At 35.2% G+C, this 24,874-nt stretch overlaps 3 protein-coding genes across 3 annotated transcripts; 1 reads left to right on the forward strand and 2 right to left on the reverse strand.

Annotated features, from left to right (window-relative positions):
• Positions 1 to 7,959: 7,959 nt before the first annotated feature.
• Positions 7,960 to 10,398, forward strand: LOC140808638 (homeobox-leucine zipper protein HOX16-like). The gene is made up of 3 exons (XM_073165765.1): positions 7,960 to 8,599; positions 9,330 to 9,724; positions 9,861 to 10,398. The coding sequence occupies exons 1-3, from the start codon at positions 8,461 to 8,463 to the stop codon at positions 10,275 to 10,277; spliced, it is 951 nt and encodes a 316-aa protein (XP_073021866.1). The 5' UTR covers positions 7,960 to 8,460; the 3' UTR covers positions 10,278 to 10,398.
• Positions 10,083 to 14,506, reverse strand: LOC140808640 (uncharacterized). Its single transcript, XM_073165766.1, has 6 exons — positions 14,059 to 14,506; positions 13,413 to 13,546; positions 12,581 to 12,728; positions 12,356 to 12,462; positions 11,461 to 11,744; positions 10,083 to 10,851 (listed from the first exon to the last, which is right to left on the reverse strand). The coding sequence occupies exons 1-5, from the start codon at positions 14,339 to 14,341 to the stop codon at positions 11,703 to 11,705; spliced, it is 714 nt and encodes a 237-aa protein (XP_073021867.1). The 5' UTR covers positions 14,342 to 14,506; the 3' UTR covers positions 10,083 to 10,851; positions 11,461 to 11,702.
• A 593-nt stretch (positions 14,507 to 15,099) lies between these two features.
• LOC140808637 (calcium-dependent protein kinase 10-like) lies at positions 15,100 to 24,667 on the reverse strand. The gene is made up of 7 exons (XM_073165764.1): positions 23,856 to 24,667; positions 23,396 to 23,539; positions 23,147 to 23,299; positions 17,132 to 17,247; positions 16,718 to 16,885; positions 15,858 to 16,088; positions 15,100 to 15,638 (listed from the first exon to the last, which is right to left on the reverse strand). Exons 1-7 carry the CDS (start codon positions 24,499 to 24,501, stop codon positions 15,465 to 15,467), a joined length of 1,632 nt encoding a protein of 543 aa, XP_073021865.1. The 5' UTR covers positions 24,502 to 24,667; the 3' UTR covers positions 15,100 to 15,464.
• Positions 24,668 to 24,874: the final 207 nt, after the last annotated feature.

Raw genomic sequence — 24,874 nt, forward strand, 5'->3', positions numbered from 1 at the left:
TTTTAAACCCCAAGAAAAAAAATTTATTTTAGTTGGTGTAATTAATTTAATATTTCATATGTCCTTTTATTATTAACAATAAAATATAATTGAAATCTATATATTTCAAATCCATTCTTCCAAATACAACTTTAAATAATTTTTTTAATATTAATCAATAATTAAGTATTTTAAAAAATTAATTACGTTAAAAATATGTGCACGTGAATTATCGTTTGCGTGGATAATTTTAAATTTATATTATTGTAGCATATAATAGTTATAATAACTTTTTACCATTAAAATGCGCTTTCACGTGATTAATCAATGTTAAAATCGTTTGATTCTAATTAATTAATTATCTAAAAAGGTATTGCAATGAAAAATAACAATTCCATATATGCATCAATAAAAAATATAAAAACATAAGTAAATAAAATTGTAAGAAAATTTTAATATAATATTGTAAGAAATTTTGATATAATAATTAATATTACCGATTACATGTATCAACTTAATATGATCAATATATGATCAATACATGATTAAAGTTGTGAAATTTAGTAATATTTAAACTTCTATAACATATTAATAAAAAATATAAAAATACTTTTTTTACTCAATATAATTCTAGATTTAAAAAACTATAAACAAACTCATAATTATCTACATACGTTACTAGATTTATTAATTAAACCCGAATAATTTTACTCATGATTAAAGGCAATATTCAAAACTAAAATTTTCAAATATTAATGGATATAGGACAACAAAATTATTAAAAAAATTACGAATATACGACTAAATTTACGGGTTGAAAATATATAAATCGGACAAAAGCAAAAACAATATAATGATAATAATAATTTAAGGTAATTTATGTGGTAAAATGTCCCCACGCGCTTTGTGACCTGGACCTGGTATGTTATCTTCGGTCTTCCTAAGAATTATCGTTCTAACGTAATCATTCGTGATTTGCCACGAAATTTAATCGATTAAATGTAGATAATGATGGGTTTTGATTTTATTAATTAATAATTTTATTGACCTATTTAATTTAATCGAAATTTAAGTGTAGATAAATTTAACCGATTAAATGTAGATAAATTTAAGGCAAAAACTTGTGTGAGACGGTCTCACGAGTATTATTTGTGAGACGGATCTCTTATTTGGGTCACCCATGAAAAAGTATCACTTTTTATGCTAAGAGTATTACTTTTTATTTTGAATATGGGTAGGGTTGACCCGTCTCACAGATTATAATTCGTGAGACGGTCTCACATGAAACTCACTCTAAATTTAATCGAAATTTAATCGATTAAATGTAGATTAATGATCGGCTGTAATATTCGATTTGGACGTTGGTTTACTCTTCCAATGGTGGTTGATAACAAAGTTGCTTTGTCATTTGTTGTTGATGTTTTTTTCCTGCGCGTAAAATATTTACATAATCAATGCGGCGTGTATTACATATATTTAAATCTTCGACCATTTGACAGATCGATTTTGTGAGACGAGTCTCCCATCGAACACAACCATTAAATAATATTAATTTTTATGTTAAAAATATTATTTTTTATTTCAAATATAAATTGAATCGATCATGTACATTAGATCGTCATTGATAAAAACCTATTATAAGATTTTCGTAGGTGTTTCTTGGCCCAGTAGCACCATGAATCCCGAAAATGGGACAGGTTATGAGTTTGAGACCATATAAACCTCATATGCTCTTGTCAATGTATGGATTAGTCAACGCTAGGAAAAAGACATGCAAATTAAATTAGGAAGGTGTGGATCACATTCGAGATGTTTTTGTGTTTGCCATACATACGTAGAGTGGGTCTCATGTGAGACCGTCTCGCACAAGTTTTTGTCATATACGTATTACAAATTCATTCACATATTTATGATATTATTATTAAATTGTCTGAAGTTCGGTTCGATTAACTTTAAAAAATTCGATTAATCCACTGGTTAACGAATTAAAATTAATTGATAATCAAAAAGTCATGCACAATTTGTGCAAGATCGAAACCCCCTCTAAAACTCTTCCTATAGTGATTTGTGATATGTTTTAGTTTTTACATATATATCTTTATTTGTGAAACAAGTCAGTCATTATCATATTTACAATAGAAAGTAATTTTTTTTTTTTTTGCATTAAAAGTAATATTTTCTACGAGTAAACCAAATAGAATTGAATCATAATAATTGAATATTAAATAAAATAAGATTGTGTCACAAAATATAGGAATTTAGATTTCTAAAGTCACGAAAAAGCATGGTCCACTCTTGAGGAATAATCTTATAATATGCTTCGATGAACTATCATTATTATATTTATATATCTATTCGAGATAGAAATATATAGTCAGTAGTAACGATTCAACTCAAATTTTTTAAATCATACAACAATTCAAACGTCACATTTCGATTGTTCTACTCAACAAAAACAATTATTGCTCTCAAAAAATTCACGAATAAGACTTTTTTGAAAAAAAGACCAGTTGTAATCGCTAGGAGGCCTAATTAACAAACTATCAAGTTTTCAAGGGCAACCCCAATAAATTAACTCTAAGCAAATTCTATTTGACGCACTCTCTTAGTTTAGAGTAAGTCTCATGTGAGATCGTCTCACGGGTCATAATCCGTGAGACGGGTCAACCCTACCCATATTCACAATAAAAAGTAATACTCTTAGCATAAAAAGTAATACTTTTTCATGGGTGACTCAAATAAGAGATCCGTCTCACAAATATGACCCGTAAAACCGTCTCACACAAGTTTTTGCCCTTAGTTTATATATATATATATATATATATATATATATATATATATATATATATATATATAATGGTTGGATTTCTGAATTTCGAGTTTTGAAATATTCGAGTTTTGAAATATTAAATCTTATTGTTTGAAATATTAAATCTTATTGTTATATAACAATTTTGAAATATTAAATCTTATTGTTTGAAATATTAAATCTATAAGAAATATTAAATCTTATTGTTATATAACAATAAGATTTAATATTTCAAAACTCGAAATTCAGAAATCCAACCAGTAAGATTAGAGTCCAGCTTTATAAGTTATTGCAAGGAAATAACGATGGGACGTTGGAGTTGCGGTTCATCCAATGACAACGATCTTCGCTTTCTTGATCTCCACGATGCATGCATTTGTTAATTTAAAAATTATTCTTTCACAATGAAATAGTAAAATGGAGATAAAGAAGCATCTAATTTAGAATATTATAATTTTGTCTGATTTTTTTTAGTTATTTTTTCCTAAAAAAATATGAGAAATTTCATGTTTTTTAATTCGTAATAAAAATATTTTTATAAAAAAACTAAACACGACTGCTTCTATTATATTTTAAAAATATATAATATACAAAAATAATTATTTTTTTATAAAAAATTAATAACATCATTTAAATCAGCTGATCATCTCGTTACGTCTGACAATTTCTCAAATTTATCTGACAATGTGTGAAGTCTATCAGATGATCAACTGATCATCTCAGATAAAAAAATGCACAGCACTATATGCTGTGTTTTCAGCCACAACAGATGATCCAAATCCTATAACCACTGGTAAATACCTAGTTTTAATTTACGTGTATCTAATGTCGCGTGTGTTGAAAATATATTTTTTATAATTGTATTAAAAAAAATCATACAAACTCATATTGTACAATTTTATGTGGTAAATTTTCAACAAGATCTGATTAATGAAAAATTATTATTTTTATGTTAAAATCAAATGAAAAATTTTCATTTTAAATATATATCGGATTGACCAGTCTCACGGAAAAAAAAGAATTTTAAAAACGTCTTACAAGGTTCAATTCAAAAAAAAAAAAAAATATTTATGATTCTTGATTGATTCTATTTTATGCAGTCTATATTATTAAATTTAAAATTTAATATTGGCCTCGGTATCATGGTCCATCATTTTTTTCAATGTCAAATTTTTATTTGATTTAAACATTGATTATCCAAAAGAAAATTTATATCATCATAATTTTTTTAGTACAATGTCATTAAAAAACCCTATATCATATAAAACTTATTTTGATTACTTTTAAATCTCTTTTTTTTTTTTTTGTGTACATGCATAGTATAAACTACTTTCACATTATGTAAAAATATATTTCTAAGTTGTCAAATTTCTAACTTTGAAATTAGTTCTATTGATATGAATATGATATAATATCTAAATTATGTTATTTCTAACAAATGTGAGAAAATGGACAATGAGGTGAATGTGAGTTATTTTTTTCAAAAAAAAAAAAGAAAGAAAAGAAAATAGCAATCATTGCCTACTCTTGCATATCAAAGCAAATAAATCCTCCACTTTATATTTTTTATTCTATACGATATTTTCATTAAAAATTAGTCTTTTAAAAATTTAAAATACAAATTATATTCATTGTAATAATATAATATTCTTATAGGCAATAATACTAAAAAAAATTACCTATGAATAATGACCATTAAATATCTTAATATAGAGACTGATCAATTATGTTTTAGATTTGATCTTAAAATGTGAACACCAATATTGTCAAGAAATTCCTACTAGATGTTTTAATAATTGGGCCCGGGGAATAACGATATGCTCCACTTAACTTTATTTGTACAATCTTATCCAACCGGGTGAACCTATTGTCAAAGTTGACCAAAGCTTTTGGCAAATTCAACGAGTCAATTATATAAATTAAATATGTCCATATTGTTATTTCCTAGTTATAGTACCTTTGATTATATACATATATGATGAATATACATATTTTTTTTAATGATGGAACTCATAGCGGCTATTTTTTGACCTCGAAGTTAACGCAGTAATCTACAAATTATATTAATTAAAAAAATATTATTGAGTAAATTATGTACGATACGATCGTCCAAAAAAATCTTAAGAAAACGTACTTTAATGAGTCGTTCACATATGCTTTAAGGTGCCACTAACGTGGGAGCCACCCTTGAGGTTGCCCGACCCCTCAACTTCGAGGGTTTTAGCTTTTAGACTTTAAATTTTTAGGAATCTTGGTACATTTTTAACTTCTTGGCACCCTGAAAGATAAAAGAAAAAGGACAAAACCTGATTGATAGAGATAAAAATAAAATGCATATATTCATATTTCTGTGTTAGAGAACACTATAAATATGACAATTTATAGATGCGTTAAAAAAATGTTCTAGAAAATTAATGAATTGTTCGCAACATTTATTAGAATATATAAAATAAATTTGGTGCATATATATTATATTTTGAGACGATCTCGATCATGAATCTTTATTTGTGAGCGAGTCAACTATATTTATATTTAAAATATATTGGGTCTTGCGCTTATCTCACCTTAGGATAAGATTTGTTGGCCTAAGTTTAGGCCCTGATAGATAGAAAGAATATGAATGGGCCGGAAGGAAAAGGCCCATCAAAATACTTGTAAAAATGAGCGGTTTGTCATAATTCCGCTAAAAGGGTCAAATTAAGATCAGGTCCTCCTAAATTTAAAAACCTTGACATTACCAGACTACCACCTCTGCCATTATGCCGACTGACACTATAGATATAAACGAATCGAATCGATTCACGAGTTATTCGAATAATATTTTATTAGTATTTGAACTTTTTTCGAGCTGAACTCGAGTCCAAGTTATTTTGTTCGATAATTTACGAGCTGCTCACGAGCTTTAGTATTTTGTCAATATAATATAATTATATATTAAATAAATAAATTTGAACTTATTTTCGAATAATAATTTAAATAGTTCACGAGCATGTTTGGTTTTTTCGACCAGAACTCGAAGTCGAGCTTTAATTTGAACAAATGTCGAGCCAAAATTTTTAAAATTTTCAAACTTCGAATCAAGCCCGAGCTCGAATATAACTAATTCTAGCTGAATTCAAACATTCAATTTTTCGACATATTCGACTCAATTCGATTCATTGGCAAACCTAATGACCACCAATCGTACCACCACGACTATCAATACTATCCCGATTAGCACACTATTATCATCATTACTATTATAATTACTACCACCATTATAACTATTATTATCATCACGACCATCATTGTCACCATTGTGCTATAACAAAGATCGATGTGAGTTGACTCGACTCGTTTTGATATATCTAATTTATTCTATCATCATCGCAGATTTACTATCGTCATTGTGAATTTAAATCAGTATTACTATTATTGCCATAACTGTCAATACTACTGGTGTTTACCAAATTTGGAATCGGGTAATGTCGCTGGTGTTTTGTTAATCATCCCCACTCGGGAAGAGATACATTGGACCTGGCTTCTTGGTCCTTTCTCGATGCAACACTTTAACCAACATGTCCACTAGCAATGTGTGCATGAACAATAAAAGAACACTTCGTTCCATTTATTTATTCACTTCATTTGTCGGAATAAAAATGCATATTATACATTACAAAAACTTATGTGAGACGATCTTATGGGTCTTATTTTGTGAGATATATCTCGTATTTGGGTCATCCATGAAAAAATATTACTCTTTATGCTTAGAGTATTACTTTTTATTGTGAATATCGGTAGAGTTGACCCGTCTCACAGATAAAGATTTGTGAGACTGTCTCACAAAAACCTACTCATTGTACATTGCGTTAACAATTAAATGTAGTATATTGATTTATTTTATCTCCATATTTATCACAACAGGAGCAATTTTTTTTCAAGACAATGAAACTTGGAACTACTAGATAAATTTCGGGTTAACGTTCAGATAAATCAAACAATGTTTGACGAGCGTACTCGAAAACTATTAATAAAAAATCAAATTTATAATCATTGATCAAACATTTATATATTCGATGAATATGACATGTCACAGGTCGACATGGTCTCATCTAATTGACAGATGATGGCAAGGAATAACAATTGCAGTGTGTCAAACAAAAGTATTATTAAAAATAACGATAGGGTTTCATTTTGAAGAAAACGAAGGGGTAAATATTATCAATCAATTTATTTTATTATATATATATATATAAATAGCTAAATTGGTCTCTTTGTAATTCGAAGGGCCGACCAAAAAATATTGTCCACGACGATTGGTTAAATAAGCCAACTATCGACAAAATAAATAATTTGCTACGATTTGCATGATTATAAAAAATACAAAATGGTGGAGCAATACGTGGATCCACCAGTTGTATAAATTATAATTAAAAATAAATAAATTCCCATGCTATAATTCATATATTATTTTCGATTAATTATTACAGCAGAACTTATAAAACATTGTTAGTCAAATGATGCTCGTGTATTTTGGGATTATGTGTTTAAAATTAAGATTTCAGTTATCCAATCTATTATAAATTTTTTTATATACATAATTAAAATTTTCTTTCTTTTTTTTTCCTTGTTAGCAACTAGGTTTTATCTTATACTACATCGCGGATAATAAGAGGAAGAGTAGATCTCTTGTGAGACGGTCTCCTGAATCTTTATATGTGAGACGGGTCAATCCTACCGATAATCAGAATAAAAAAATAATATTCTTAGCATAAAAAGTAATATTTGTTCATGGATAACTCAAATAAAATATCTGTATCATAAAATACGACCCGTAAGACCGTCACACACAAATACAACCTAATAATCTATAACTTTAAATATTTTATATGATTTAAGTAAAAAATTGAATAAAATAAAAATATATAATTTAAACAAGAATATATATATATATATATATATAGTTTTGATATCCTGCATACCTACCGTGCACACATTTGTGAGCACCAATGATGTGTCACTCACCCATTGGATGTGATGAAATATAGAAAAATTATGCATCCAATGGGTGAGTGACACCTCATTGGTGCTCACAAAGGTGTGCACGGTAGGTGTGCAGGATATCAAAATTATATATATATATATATATATATATATATATATATATATATATATATATAATATTTAGAAATGAATATCATGATTTGACTCATGATCAAACTGGCTTCGTCTGTTCTCCTCCCATAATGGTAGCGAGAATAGATTCAAAGAACCGGAGAAATCGATCTCCTTATTTATAGCTGCCATCGAATGTGGCTAACGCTTCTCTCTCCATTCTTCACGAAGAACAACACATACTATTTGTTCCTTAATTTCTTCGACAATAGAGCAGTAGAGAGATGAAAGAAATGATGGGAGTGATGAACAGAAGGTGTTCTCACACTTCTCACATCACAGCGATCATTATCACCAGCTTTTTTCGTCACAAAATCTGCATATCCTGATAGTTTGGCCAATCCTCAAGCCTACCGCCGGTAAAGGGCCTGCGATTTTTTTCTTCTCACGGTAAACTAAAGTAAAGTAAAATCAGCGGTGCCGATTGCCAAAAGTGGCAGATTCTTGAAAATTTCATTGTTGTTCTGTACTGCTGCCAGCTGTTCTCTGTAAAAATAAATAAATCTACATATATAGAAATGATGATGCGTGGGGGGATGATCTGTGGTGGTGGTGGTCGTGGCCCTGTTCCGAATCAGAAGCAGAAACTCAAGATTTCTTCTCTTGATCAGCCTTTTGATTCAATCTTCGCGTCAGCTTCGTCAAATCCTTTTACTGGTACGTGTTTACTGATTTTGGTGGTAGAATCTGCGTTGAATTCTGTTGAAGTCGCTTTTCCAAAAGTGGAGCTGATGAATTTTATGTTTTCTTGACAACTTTTACTCGGTGATTGATATGATACGTATTTCTGCAAAGTTGGCGCGGAAGCGATTCTACGCCGTTTTTATTTTATTTTTTGATTTTTTGGTGATAGTTCTTGATTTTTTTTTTTTTTTGGTGTTTCTTATTTGAAGAGTGGCTTTGAGACATGAAGGATCCTATTGCCTCTCCATAAAACGGAGAATTAAATGAAATATTGAACCTTCAAATGGATTGAGTCACCCACTAGTTCCAATTTCTTCTACTTTGAGAGTGGTGTATAAAGATCCTAACGAGCTTCATTTTTCTCCCTTGAGCTTGCTTTGATTTTACTTCATTTTTATTGTTTAGATTGTTTTAGGTGAGATGTGATACAATTTTTTGTCATTTTATTTGAACCAGCAAGTGGTGACTTAACGTATGTTAAGTGACTAAGCTCGCGTAACTCATAATTCACAAAAGAAATAAGCTTGGGTGTGGATCCAAATTTGGGGGACTTTGTCTCCCTATTGGTGAGCTCCTCTATGAAATTTGAGGATAACTTTCTTCGGAGCCTCCGTTTTAGTCACACGCCATAATCATTGTTATTGCTGCTATTTTCTTGATATGAGTCAGTAAGCATTGTATTGCTGATTGAGTTCTGTTTCAGGCTCAGGGGCCATGGTTAATTTTGGAGCTTTTGGTGTAAACATGTCTGGCAACTTGTTTTGTCGATCTTTCGACCAAGAAGAGATAAGTGGAGATGAGTACTTGGATGAGTATCTCAATCATCCCGAGAAGAAGAGGCGTCTTACAGTTGATCAAGTTCAGTTTCTTGAAAAGAGCTTTGAGGCTGAAAATAAACTCGAACCAGATATAAAGAACCAGCTCGCTTTGGAGCTCGGCTTGAAGCCTCGGCAGATTGCAATATGGTTCCAAAACCGCAGGGCTCGGTTGAGGACAAAACAAGTAGAAACTGATTATGAGACGTTATTCGAAAAATATAATTGCCTGAAAACCGATTACGATAACCTTCTCAAGGAGAATGAAAAACTCAATCTACAGGTGACGATGCTCGATCATTTCTAAGTGTTCTTTATTTAAATGAGAAATGGAGAAGCTACATATCTGAACAGTTTATGTTTAGACATTGTTATATTTCATAGCTGCGTGCTCGTGGTGATACTAGTTTGCCGTGCAGTTTATTCACCTTAAAGAAAATCTTAATGCTAAAGAAAAAGAGAAGGAAAACTCGCAATCTTGCGTCGTGAAAGGGTTGCCTGAATCATGGATTGAAAAACCAATTTCTGCTACGGTTTCTAAAGACGAAGGATCCACAGTGTTGGCGGTGGCATGTATGAATGAAGATCAAAGCGAAGCCAGAAGTGATTCAAGTACTGGTACAGATGGCCTACGTTACAACAATGGGACTCGCTCTTTGCTCTTGGAAAAAGTTGATTCTTCTCTAGTTTTTGAACCTGATCAGACGGATTTTTCAAATGAATCTTTGCAACTTGCTTACAACTCTCCAAAGATCGAAGAAGGTTACTGCCACGCCCTCACTGCAAACTCATGGTTTCCGATTGAAGACCATGGTTTTAGTTTCTGGTCATATTGAGTTCCGCCTGTGTGTATATTTATTTTCTTCTTTCACTTCAAGCTTCTTCATGGCAGTATATGAAAGTACATTTGACAATATATGCACTTGTTTCGTTTTCTAGCTATGTTTTAAACAGCTACTACCTTTTTGTACTCTTGTTTTGGCACAATCTTTGTGGATTGGACTTGCTTAGAAACTGATTCTGATGATAAACAAGAGTACTAATTTGTATCGACCATTTCAGTCCTGTGTTGGAATATGGGTATGTTCTTCAAATTCTTTCTCGCGATGAATCTTGTGGAGGAAACGGCGATATACTGCGCCCTACGGCAAACGTTGTGGCGTGCACAAGTATCGAGTTTATATTGCTTGGTAAAGAGAAATGAAATAAATCTGGAGCCAGTATTTACATACATGATATCGGCCAATTTCTTTTACCACTATTAAATATACTGTTTGAAAGACCACCCAAGATCCTATTTCCATTTAAGGCCAAAAGTAAGAACTTCCAGTTGAGGTGCTACTCTAGTTGGAGACTTTAGATGAGCTAAGAACATATAGGGGAAAAGGCACCATCGATTGTGGCCTGTGACTTGGAAAACATAATGCGATCATATACCATAGATTACTAAATACACTTTGGTTACTACTTTTTTTTTAGTTTCTTTTGAGTTTGGTGAAGGGTTTATTACAATTGATGTTCGAACCCAATATTTCATCTAAAACTTGAGATTTTGGTGTCATATGTCACTTTGGTTCTGCTTGACCATATTGAATCTGGTGGCAACTGGCTAATTGCATATTAGGAATTAATTAATGTAGGGTTAATCGATATCCAACTCAAACAGAAACAGTCAATTTATTTGTCGTCCTTATTACCTTTATTTTCCAAATTTCGAAAATACACAACGAATCAGATTCAAATATTTGAACTTACAAATTCTTATCGTGGCTGATTATAAACAAGCTCTTGGAGCCGTCTTAGATATTAATATTTTTCGTATTCAAAAAATCAAACTCAAATCAGTCTAAAATATTTTCATTATAATTCCAACTGAATCTGAACCCAAGTTATTTATTCCATAGCTCACAAAATAATTTTCAAAGGTCAAGAGTTTATGCATGCATATTGTACGCAACCCGAGCATTGAACGTAGCCTCTACGATAAGATCGGAATGGTACAAAGAATATTAGCATGACGACGGGGCGTTAACCTTGTCCCGATCCAACTCATTGAAAGTGCTAACTCAACTTTTGAATATGATGCTTATCTTCATCAGAACAACTTCAATAGAGAATATTCTATGTTATCTACAAATTTGAAGCTACACACTCTGTGCTTAGATACAGTTGGGTAAGCAAACCATTGCCATGTCTTTTGACACTTTAAATTGGATATACATTTTATGAAATGGAAGACGAAGCCTGCACCACTCCAAGAATCAAAATCTGAAATTGTCCTTCAAGTAACATACCATTTCTTGCTGCACCGTAGCACAAAAATGTGATCAGATGGTATTCATTCAGTCACATCTCTGGGGTTTGTAAAGGTATTTTATCTGCTATTCTCATATACAAGTTAAGAATAACATATATCTCTGAATTAAATATAAAACCATTTAAGAAATGCGAGCATTTCGACTGAAATCCCGAGTGGAGATGTCTATTGGCAGGTATGTAACACACAAACACCCTAAGGTTTGGTCCATTGGCAGGAACCCATCAGGTTTATGCAGCGGCGGAACCACCAATGTAAATAATGTATGATTAGGTTCGATAAAAGCTATCGGTCGAAACCACTTTTTCCAAAAACTTGATCCTGGATTGTAATATGCAATACATAGGTGTTGAAGACCGGGAAATCCAGAATTAATATTCAAAATTTACATGTATAAGTTGGTGCACCACCCAAGGCCAACTTAATGAAATGTATGGGGATTGTGTTCCACATTTACCTTTCGGGCTCTGCTATCATGTTGAAACCACTTTCTTCAAAAGTTATGGCACAGACAACAATTTTATACTGACACTAATTAGTTAAGCAAGACAAAAACGTTCAAGCGTTATAGAAGTAAGGAATTCTAAAGAAACTTACAATCAGACACAAGAGGATGCATCCAGTTGCACCAGGGAACAAAGCATACCAAAAGTTCAAATGATGAAGCTTAATGCCATCAATGAAAAGTAATGGCAAGCTTGCAGCTGAAAACCAAAAGAAAAAACTCAGTCTTAGCAGTTCAAGAACTCGTAAATGTAAGAGAAATGTCATCGTTTTTCAGGAAAAAACGTGCTTAGGGGAGTTTATTCATAAAAATATTGCCTGGTGGATGTATCGCACGAGTGCAAATCATGAAGGCTAAGGCGGCAGCAACAGCAGTGCTCCGAGCTAGCCAACCTGGACCGAAAACCGAGAATGCCAAAACACCTATTGCTGCACAACCAATTTGGGCCACAAATACATTGTATTTCTGCGAAAGGAGGCCAATATTTAATGAAAATAACTACCACGATTAAGGAAACCAGAGTTTTGTAAAGCCAGCGAATTACTAGTTATATAGAGTTTGATGTCAAAATCGTGAGATTCATAAAACCCTTTTGATGACTGTGTAGGTTCCTCTGTTCAGTCCCGGAGTCAGAATTTCACATAGGAAGGGCGAAATTAAAATTCAAAACATTTTAGAGGAGAAAATCATATTTTTATATACACGTGATAAACAGAAATACATAAGCCTATAGGACGAAATTAAAATTCAAAACATTTAGAGGGGAAAATCACATTTTTATGTACACATGATAAACAGAAATACATAAGCCTATAGGAAAGGTTGGGAGGGAAAGGGAGCAATCATCCTTGCCAGCCACCCTTAGTTCTACCGTTATTTGTGTGGCTGTTTTCTTAACCTTTTGGGTATGCAATGTGCAAGGAAAAACCACCCTATCGCAATGGTTGAAATTAAAACCTTAACTGAAGCAATATACGACAACACTCTGAAAGCTACAATACGGAAAAAGGTAAATATGCGTAGTATTGGTATTACCAACAGCATGATTTTTCCACATTCTTTCATTATAACGGTGCCACAAACAAAAAGGGCTTTCAGCCAGAGTTTTAGGCGTTTGAAAAGAAAGAAAAGAAATCAAAAGCTGCATACCCTGGCACCAGGAGAAGAAGGGGTGGCAAAGAGAACCGCACAAACCGCTCCTAGCGGCGCAATTGTGATCGAAAAGCCTTTGGGTGCAAGCATCTGATCCACCTTTCCCAATATAGCCATGGCTGCAAATGCCCCTGTCCAGCATAAACCCCCACCAAATCATAAATTAATAACTTTCAACCACTAGAGCAGCTCAAAAAGCTCGAAATCAGTAGTTCATACTCGCTTAGTAATTGGATAAGAACAAATTTGAAGGCATGACTTTTGTTAACAACAAACTGCACATTTATCAAAGTTTAGACAGTACTCTACCCGGTACAAAATACCTTACAAACTAAACAACTGCTTTTGTTGACAAACCAAGATTTGATTTCGAGAACTGGGATTAACAGCTAATAATTGATAAAATAAAAATGCTTAAAGTGTGGACAGTATATTTTAAGCAAGTCGTATAAATGATCGTTCTTATCAATTAAATTAGCAATTTCCCCCCATCCCAAGGCTCCTTCCATAAACTTTAAATAGAGCTATCTAGCCACAAACAATTTCGTCCCACGTTTATGTATAAGAAAAGAGAGAAAACCCATATTCACACACAATACAGCTAAAAGAAACTTGTAAATAAGCAAGGGAACCCAACTTGTACCTGCAGAAGGCCAAACTATATCACTGAGGGAAGGAGCTTTGGAACTCTTCTCAGGCGTCCAGCCATCCCACATTGGCGCGGACACATTGCTTGACGATGAAGTTACACACAGCCCTCCTCTCTTTAGCCCTTTTGTACTTAGAAAACTATAAAGATTCTTGTCTTCTCTCCCGGCGGTTGAATTACAAGGAAAAAACAATTTGTGGGTTGTTGGCAGAAAAGTTTTTGACAACTGATGATTAATAGGGGCATGACTCGTTTGAATTTGCATACCCATCATCATCGTTTGTTGATTGGTTAAATTTCGAAAAGATTAGATTTTTATTGCAGATTTGTCTTCTTAATGGATATGATATATCTCATTCGGATCACAGCAAAGGGAGACGGGTCTTTTGGAGAGGACGAAAGGGTAATGACCCAACGTATGACCAGCTCAGCTGCCACTGCCAGCGTCCGCAAGTGCAATTTTTTGCCCAAGTTCATCAAAGAAATACAAGAAGAAAAAACTATTTATTTACTAATAATTAATTTTAAATTCCACAGTTATGGCAACTTTTATATTCTTAAATAAGACGACTGATTAGAAAACAATTTTTTTGATAAACCCTAATAAAAAATATTTTTTCGGATACATATATACAGGCGTATTCAATATTTTAAAATCATTTAAGAAATTTTTAACAATATTTTTTGGTGATCAAATATAATATTTATTATCTTAAATTTATTTTATTATACATTTTTTAAAAAAAATGTCCATAAGATGATATTTTTTATATAAAAAAATTCGTGTGTGCGCGAGAAAAATGCGTCCGTGGATAGTTGGAAGGCTCTAAAATTAAGAATTGGTGTATCTTTACGTCGCCTTTCCGATTTCCCGAATTTACCACCAACTTATCAAAATTCATATTATTGTTATTGTTTTAAATTTTTTTAATATAAATTAATTAAATAATAATAAAATATACATATAACTTTTTCCACGTATGGGTAGACAAAACAATGAGCCCAACATTTCTCAACTAAAGAAATACAGAGAGGTGGACAAAAGTCGAAATTCTAGTATCCTATGGAACATTTACATAAGTTGAACAATCATATTCCAAATTCCACACATTTCTAATCAGCATTTTTCAACTAAAGAAATGTCTCAAATTACAAAGGGATATCAGAAACCAAAGAATACATGATCCTACACATTCTACAAACAAAAACAAGATTACACAATCGTCCCGGAAATCTCATTCTGTACTATATATCTTCCACATTAAACAACCACGAACGTCTGAGTAGTCCGAATATTTTCTTGTATCTATACCTTCTCCGAAACTTCGAATGTCAAGAAGTAAGAGATGTTGGATTCAACAAGACCGCCGGGAAGAGAAATTATCGCAGTTTTGAGAGTTTTAAACCACCACAGATTGACCGGTAAGCTCATCACGAAGTTGCAGAGACCCATCTTTCATCAGATTAACACTTAAGCTTTTGAACCTTTCTCTTGAATACTGCCGGGATGCCTTTCTCCAATCCGTTCCAGTTTTCATCATCGCAACAAATTCCTCGTAATTAATTTGACCGTCCTGTGACATACAACAGCTGGTTGTCAACTGAATCCTACGACTATGACAAGATGCCTAGTGCAAATTTTTTCTAATTTTGGTTATTCAGTAAGTATTTTGGAAATAAAATGTAAAAATGGTTTTGACTAAAGAAAAACGGATCATGAACTCAAAGCTTTTTGGTGTAAGGTAATTTGATTGATCAGAGAAAGTATGGTAAGATTCAGTCAAGACTATAACCTTGTCCGTATCAACCTCTCGCATTATGTCATTGAGCACATCAAAATCAGTTTCGCCCGTTTCATCAGCCAACGCATCTCGTAGTTCATCTACTTCAATATAACCACTACCATCTTTATCAAAGAACATAAAAGCTCGGCGGAAATGCTCATCGTTTTCCATCCGCTGTAAGTGAATGGTAACTGCAACAAATTCCCCATAGTCTAAGACTCCATTTCCGTCAACATCAGCCTGCGAAGAAATTCACACAATGATTCTCTTTACGGGAACTTGGGAAAAATTCAAGGTGTGGAGCGAAGGGACCTACCACCAGACAAGCATCTACTAGCCACAGCTAAATACTATTTTTTCTTGGCTGTGCTATGCTTACCGAGAAATACCAAGCAGGCATCTTGATTCTTGTTGAATTACATAGATTCTATTCGATTCAAAGGCAATCCATACATTATTTGATTCAATCGATCATATTTAGCATAGCGGTTATTTAGAGGGGATTTCTCCATCAAAAAATCCAGAGTTATTTGATTACACCAACTTCCAAAAAATTGCTTTATCCACTCTCAAAGAACTTTATTCCGGTATCAACTTATCATTCCAAAAAATACACACGTTCCACAACCACATTTTCAAATTTTAAAACCTATCTATCCATGACATTAAAATGTAAATAAATCAAGTTCATCCTCAAACAACAAATTATCGTGTATCTTCCAACGTTCTCATCAAAGACATTTCAAAAAACTAGACAAAAACAGGTTTCGAAGTATTCGAGTTTGATATAACTGAAGCCAGGCCAAACATCAACAATGCTCTATATCACACCAAGTAAACTTCGAAATTTGAAGCATAAGGATATTTACCACATCCATTAGCAACTTGATCTCAGGCTCAGCAAGCTGAGAGCCCACTTTCCGCAGACCAGCTTTAAGTTCTTCGTATGTAACCCTCCCATCATTGTCAGTATCCATCAATGCAAACATATCCCTCATTACTTCTACTTCCTCCACAGACAAGTGTTCAGCAATAACCTACAAAGTTAATAATTAAGAAATACATAAAAATGAAAGTAAATAATTTGGCAGGCTCTCTAAAAAAAAGATCATCAAACAAAGTGTATCGTGAAATTATGTAGCAAGAACGCCGGTCGTCGTCAATGATTACCAAAAAACATTGTAACCTTTCTTGTTGTAATTAATTCCTCACGAGGAAAATTTATGTTTGAAACACAAAGTGCCAAGTTGCAGAGAGAAATTGAATATATGCTTAACAATTACCCGCAATGCTTTCTTCTTGAATCTATTCATCCCAGAAAACTGCCTAAGCCTCGCCCTCACAACATCTCCCAATGGAACATTTGAAGCCTTTTTCGAATGTTGTATCCAGGGGTGGTCTGAACAAAACAATTAAGGAAACAACTTAAATAAACAAACATGTTTCGAGGAGAAACTCGTGAAGTTAAAACAGCGGGACCAAGTATAGGTGGAAGACACCGTATTCCTCTTCTTATTTAAAATGAGTAGGTTACAATGCTTTTAAATAAAGAAACTAAAAGAGATACGCTACTCTAACCCTAGGAATTCTAGGAATTCAAATACAAAGGATGGATAAAGATAAACTAAGATAAGCAGATAAAAGATCTTATACAACTAACTACAGATTAGAACTAAAGATTAGATAAGATAAGATAGACATTTCAACACTCCCCCTCAAGGTGGGTCGTAGAGATTTATCATTCCCATCTTGGAAGACAATTCAGCAAAGGTGGGGCGGAATAGAGCTTTTGTGAGAATATCAGCTAACTGAAGTTTGGAAGGAACGTAGTTGATAGTAATGACTCCATCTTCAATCTTCTCACTAATGAAGTGACGATCAACTTCAACATGCTTCGTCCTATCATGGTGAACCGGATTCTTTGATATACTGATGGCCGCTTGATTGTCACATAAAACTTCAACTCGAGGATTTTCTTCAACCTTTAATTCTGTTAATAATCTTCTAAGCCACATTCCCTCACATATCCCAAGGGCCAAAGCCCGAAATTCGGCTTCAGCGCTGCTGCGTGCAACAACAGATTGTTTCTTGCTCCTCCACGTCACCAAGTTCCCCCAAACAAATGTACAATACCCTGATGTTGACCGTCGGTCTGTAGGAGATCCAGCCCAATCAGCGTCACTGTATACCTGAGTTCTTCTATCTGTAGTCTTCCGGAATAAGATTCCTTGACCAGAGGACCCTTTGAGGTACCTTAACACCCGGTATGTAGCTGCCATATGCTCCTCGGTCGGGTTGTTCATGAATTGACTGAGAACACTGACCACAAATCCAATGTCAGGTCGGGTATGTGAAAGGTATATTAATTTCCCCACTAACCTTTGATATCTTCCTTTGTCCACTAAGACATGGTCCCCTTTCTCCCAAAATTTGATATTGGGATCCATTGGAGTGTCTGTAGGCTTACACCCTAACATCCCTGTATCTTGTAGAAGATTCAGTAACATATTTACGTTGAGAAATAAATATACCACCAGACGATCGGGCCACTTCCATTCCCAGAAAATATTTGAGATGCCCGAGATCTTTCATCTCAAATTCCTGATTGAGGAGAAGTTTTACATGCTCGATTTCTTCTTTGTGATTCCCTGTGAGTACAATGTCATCCACATAAACAATAAGAATTGCACTTTTTCCGTCTTCAGATTGTTTCACGAACAAGGTATGATCGGTTTGACATTGAGAATAGCCATCGCCCGTCAATACCTTCATGAATCGATAAAACCAAGCTCTAGGGGATTGTTTAAGCCCATACAAGGATTTCCGCAACTTGCACACCTTGGTACTCGGTATTTCGGATTCAAAGCCGGGAGGGATTTTCATGAAGACTTCTTCCTCGAGATCACCATTAAGAAAAGCATTTTTGACATCAAGTTGGAACAATGGCCAGTCGAGATTAACAGCAAGGGACAGAAGAACTCGAATAGTGTTAAGTCGAGCAACAGGGGCAAAGGTTTCTTGGTAGTCAATGCCGTATGATTGAGTATACCCCTTGGCTACAAGTCTAGCTTTTAGTCGTTCTATACTCCCATCAGGCTTATGTTTTACTGTAAAAATCCACTTGCACCCGACTGGTTTCTTACCAGATGGAAGATCAGTGATGATCCATGTATTGTTCCTTTCCAACGCCTTTATTTCATCTAGGACAGCAACTTTCCAATTTGGATCATTTAAGGCAGCTTCGATAGTGGAGGGAATCTGGACCTGATCAAGATTAGAAAGGAAGGCACAATATGTAGGTGAAAACCGTTTAAATGAAATAAAGTTGCCTATCGGATGTTGTGTGCAAGATCGAGTTCCTTTCCGTAGTGCAATAGGTCTTTCATCAAGATTATCATCAAGCTCACTGCTGTTAATCACATGAGTATCAGTAATGGTCAAATCGTGAGAATGAGTACCTGGATTTGCCGTCGAGGAGATGTCATGAACAGCCTGAATTTCTGCGGGAATTGTTATATTCTCTTGATGATATTGCTTTCTACGGGAATATGTATGGATTGGCTCCTGGAGGTTGAGTTTGCTATGATCTGGAGAGGAGTCTATGGGTGTAGTCATGGATCTAAGTGGCTCTATATGAGGGATGGATGGTATTGTGAATTCCAGACTGTTTGGTTCCTTGATGGGTGACTCCCCCTGAAGGGAAGAACCGGGATAGAACGGTTGAGATTCAAAGAACGTGACATCCATAGAATTGTAGTATTGTTTCGTGGTCGGTGAATAGCATTTGTAGCCTTTCTGGTGAGGAGAATAGCCAAGAAAGATGCACTTGACAGCACGTGGTTCGAGTTTGTTGCGGTGATGCGAGGGTATGTGGACAAAGGAAGAACAACCAAACACTTTAAGTGGAAGTTCATGAAGTAAATGAGGAGAAGGATGAGTTTCCAGGAGGGTCTGAATAGGAGTTTTGAATTGTAGTATTCTTGAGGGCATTCTATTTATTAAGTATGTAGCGGTTAATATTGCATCACCCCAATAGTGATGAGGAACGTTTGAGGTAAGGAGTAATGCACGAGCAACCTCAAGGAGATGGCGATTTTTGCGCTCAGAGACTCCGTTTTGTTGAGGGGTATACACACATGAGCTTTGGTGAACAATCCCATGTGATTGCAGATAACTCCCCAACTCAGAGTTGAAATAATCACGGGCCCTATCAGTGCGTAGCACATGAATATGAGAGGAAAATTGGGTCTTGATCATTGAATGAAAGTGTTTAAAGATCTGGGTACTTTCTGATTTATTTTTCATGAGAAAAATCCAAGATAGTCGTGTGTGGTCATCGATGAATGAGATAAACCAGCGAGCCCCATTGAGATTTGGAGTATTAGATGGCCCCCAAATATCACTATGGATCAGGGAAAAAGGTGTAGATGGTTTATAACAGTTTGGTCTAAATGTAGTACGAGTGTGTTTTGAAAATTGACATATATCACAATTAAATGGAATGGAAATTTTATTGCGAAATAAGTCAGGAAACATTTTCTTGAGATACAATGGATTTGGATGACCTAAACGATAGTGCCATAAAACAATGTCCTTGATCTTATTAGAGCTTAAAGCAGAGGCAGAGTGAGGTACTGATTTTGGTGCAGAAGGTAAGTCCAAAGCAACATCTGTCTTGAGAATATATAATCCTGCTAAAAGTTCAGCACTGCCAATCGTCTTCCCCGATGCCACATCCTGGAAAACACACGAATTACCAGAAAACTTAGTCAGGCAGCCAAGCTCATGATTTAATTTGCTAACAGACAGTAAATTACAAGCAAGTTCTGGCACAAACAGGACAGAGTGAAGACAAATATCCCTAGTTAATTGAATGGATCCACAACCAGTCACGGTGGATAGGGAACCATTGGCTATTCGCACTGTGTTAGGGGCATTGCACTGCTGAAAACTATGAAAGTATTTGAGGCATCCAGTCATGTGGTCGGAAGCGCCTGAGTCGATTATCCAATAGGATGACATATCATGCTGTGATGATTTAAATGAAGCAATACCTGAATGAGCCATATTACCGATGTTGCTTGAAGATGGAGTGGGAGTAACGGTGGGCTGTCCAAACAACTTCTGGAGAGCATCGAGTTGTTCCTTTGTGAAGGGTGATTGTTCTGAATTTGGGGAATCAACAGTAGCTGTGTTTGCACGTTTCTCCCTTGCTGGTTTCCAATCGGCAGGCTTCCCATGTATTTTCCAGCAGGTATCTAGTGTATGTGAAGACTTGCGACATTTTGGACACCACTGTCGGTTTTGCTTGTTTTGCACAAAAACAGGAGGATGTGTGATCATACGCATTCCTCCATTAGGGTCATCATTTGGTGAAGGGAGACGATGTTGAGCAGCCAAGGCAGAGGTATCGACGGAGGAGGGTAAATCTGTTGTTAACATAATTTTCCTACGGCTTTCTTCATGGCGAACAACAGAAAATACACCTCGAAGGCTTGGTAAGGGCTTAGTGCCCAGAATTCTCCCCCGTACATCGTCGAGAGATGGGTTAAGGCCTGATAGAAAACTGAATATCCTCCGTTGCTCTACAATCTGCCGAAATTTGTCACCATCCGCTGGGCACTCCCAGTCATAGGTTTCGAAGAGATCTAATTGCTGCAATAGACGAGTAAGAGCATTGAAGAAATCAGTGACAGAGGACTCTCCTTGGCGAAGATCTTGCAGCCGGCATTCGATGGCAAACAGTTCAGAGGTGTTGTCTTTGCTGGAGTAAGTATCCTTTGCGGCCTCCCAAATCTCCTTTGCACTGCGATATAAGAGAAAATTCTCTCCTATCTCGGTTATCATGGAATTGATTAACCATGACATAACCATGCAATTCTCTGAATGCCATGTCCGAGATTTTGGATCCTCAGGAGATGGACAAATTGCTTCACCGGATAGGAAACCATCTTTCCCACGGCCACAGATAAAGAGTTTGACAGATTGGGACCACTGTAGATAATTTTTGCCATTCAAGCGATGACAGGTGATGGGCACTGACGGGAAATCAATTGCCGAGGAGTTGGTTTCTGAAGGAAGGGATACTTTCGGTGTTGCCATGCCGTATTTGGTCATGAATTATCCGCTGGCTCTGAAACCATGAAGTTAAAACAGCGGGACCAAGTATAGGTGGAAGACACCGTATTCCTCTTCTTATTTAAAATGAGTAGGTTACAATGCTTTTAAATAAAGAAACTAAAAGAGATACGCTACTCTAACCCTAGGAATTCTAGGAATTCAAATACAAAGGATGGATAAAGATAAACTAAGATAAGCAGATAAAAGATCTTATACAACTAACTACAGATTAGAACTAAAGATTAGATAAGATAAGATAGACATTTCAACAACTCGCTCTCCATTTGCATGATACCGAAAAGTTTAGCTTCAACATCGAGACACAAAAATTCAAAATATGTCTATCGCCCCATGTGCAACCGAATTGTGTCTCACACAAATCATCTATATTCCAGTTATGCCATTACTACTTCTTAGATTCCAGTCAATAACAGGCCTAATTGCCAGATTCCTAGATGATTCATATCAAATAGAATCATTTGTTATCCCAAGACACGTATATTGGATTGCCCACATTTTTTAAAGCAGCTTACTCCTATCTGCAACTAAAGAAATTCACCGAAAACCAAATAAAATCAGTAAATATACTGACTATAGTTGTTACTTCATGCTGTTCGACCTTTTTTCTCATTCATTTACTGTCAATCAAGAAATAGCACTCCCAGATCAATGCCTGAGCCTGAACCTGAGCCTGAGCCTGAGACATACAAATGAAGGCTATAATCTGACGATTTCTTCACACTTTGTGCATCTTTATTTCAAAGATAAAGAAATCTGGGAGCCGACAGTTGCATGCTCAACACCCCCTCTTGACCCCACCCCAAACAAAAAATAGTAAAATTGTCTTTTCTGGGGGGTATAAAACATTGGTTTCTGAAGTCACAGTGGGTACAGTCTAATTTGAAGTTTAAGTGGGTCAGACCCATCACAGAGAAGCTCCCACAGAACTGGCCATTGCATTCACAAGACAGAGAATTTGTTCATGAGGGATCTTGTAGCCACTGTTGTTATTTGTATTACCACTAATCAAATTAGTCCAATGTTCCACACTCTAAGCCAAAACCATGTTTCAATCCTGACTCCTGCCACTCCTTCCTTGGCATGTAATGTGTAATGCACTGTAATCACATAAAAAAATAGGCAATAAATGACAGAAACAGAGTACAGAACTAACTAACCAAGTACTTGTTGGGCAGTCAGACGTTTTTTAGGATCTGGTTCCAGCATCTGCCTAACAAGGCTTTTGGCACTTTCAGAGACTTGAGGCCACGGTTCCCTTTTAAAATCAATCACTCCTCTTAAAATTGATAGTGCCACACCTTGTTCAGTTTCTGCATCAGATAATGAAGAGCGGATCCATTAATTTAGTGAATGGAGGCGATGAAACTCAGATTCCAAGAGAAAAAAAACACTTGAAACAAACAAACCTGCCCAAAATGGAGGAACGCCACACAACAAAATATAAAGAATCACGCCAGCACTCCAAACATCGACTTCAGGTCCATAACTTCTCTTCAAAACCTCCGGTGCCATATAGTATGGACTTCCCACAATTTCAGAGAATCTTTCACCTGAATTAAAACTTTTTACTTGTTTTTTTAACAGATTCGTACTACAGATACACTACTCTTAAAAACTAAGAGCCTTCTAGTTGAAAAAGCAGGTATTAAAGATTCTTTCAAGAAAACTTCGAAAAGTTCCATCTCAAACCGGTATAAAAATAGTTTCGTCTTAAAATTTTAGGGAAAAATAAAATAAAAACTACAAGAGCAAAAGAAAGCCAGGACTTTTCGATATATTTGGAGAAAAAACACATCAGCAATTAGCATACTCTATCAAGCAGAACATACACAATTCTAATAGTTTCCAGAAAAAGCTAATTCTTACCAGGCTTGAAAAATACAGACAACCCAAAATCAATAGCCTTGAGCGCAGAATTCTCCTTCTTATTCGCAAACAAGAAATTCTCCGGCTTCAAATCCCTATGCATAACACCATTCTGATGACACATCCTCACCACCTCCGCCACCGTCTTAGCAACCCCAGCCGCGGCCCTCTCACTGTAATGCCCACGAGCCACTATTCTATCAAACAACTCCCCACCCTCACACAACTCCATCACTAAATGCACCGCCTCTTCATCCTCGTATGTTGCCCGTAGCTTCACGATGTTCGTATGCTCCGGCAGACTAGACATAATCGCCACCTCACGGCGCACGTCTTCTATGTCCACCGCCGTTCGAAGCTTCTTCTTTGAGATTGACTTGCACGCGAGAGCTTCGCGCGTCTCCCGGTCGGTGCACAGATAGGTGATACCGAACTCTCCACGGCCCAGCTCGCGACCGAGAACATACTTGTCAGATATCTTCGTCTGAGGGATGAAATCTTTGAGTACACGGATCGGAGTCGGGGATTGGGCGTAGGGATTAGGAAAGCGTTCGCGATTCTTTTTCCTGGGTTTTGGAGTTTGAGATTTGGAGGTTTGGGGCGAGTCTCTTTCTGAGGACTTTATGCAGGCGTTGCAGTTTCCCATGGTGAACGGTTAGCATCCAGCAGTAGTTAGATAGGAGAAGAAGCCGTCGTCGTGGCTGTGCTGCCGTCAACGGCGGCGGTTGGTGCTTGTGGAGGAGAATAGCTGCAGTGTCGAACTGTAGCAGCCAGAAGGTGAAGTGGATTGATCGGAGGGAAGGAGAAATTTGGTATTTAAGAAATAAGATTGTTTTAATATATTTTTAAATATATATTTTATTATTTTAATTAAAAAAACATCAAAATTCAGAATGATTGCTTATGATTTTATGCAACCACGTTTGTTCTGATATTGCTTAAAGTTCAAATCACAGAAAAAAAAAATTAAATTCTAAATAATTGATTGTCATGTAAATGGATAAACACACAAAAAAATA

This window comes from Primulina eburnea, chromosome 13 (genome assembly GCF_022965805.1).
Source record: "Primulina eburnea isolate SZY01 chromosome 13, ASM2296580v1, whole genome shotgun sequence".
NCBI classification, from domain to species: domain Eukaryota; kingdom Viridiplantae; phylum Streptophyta; class Magnoliopsida; order Lamiales; family Gesneriaceae; genus Primulina; species Primulina eburnea.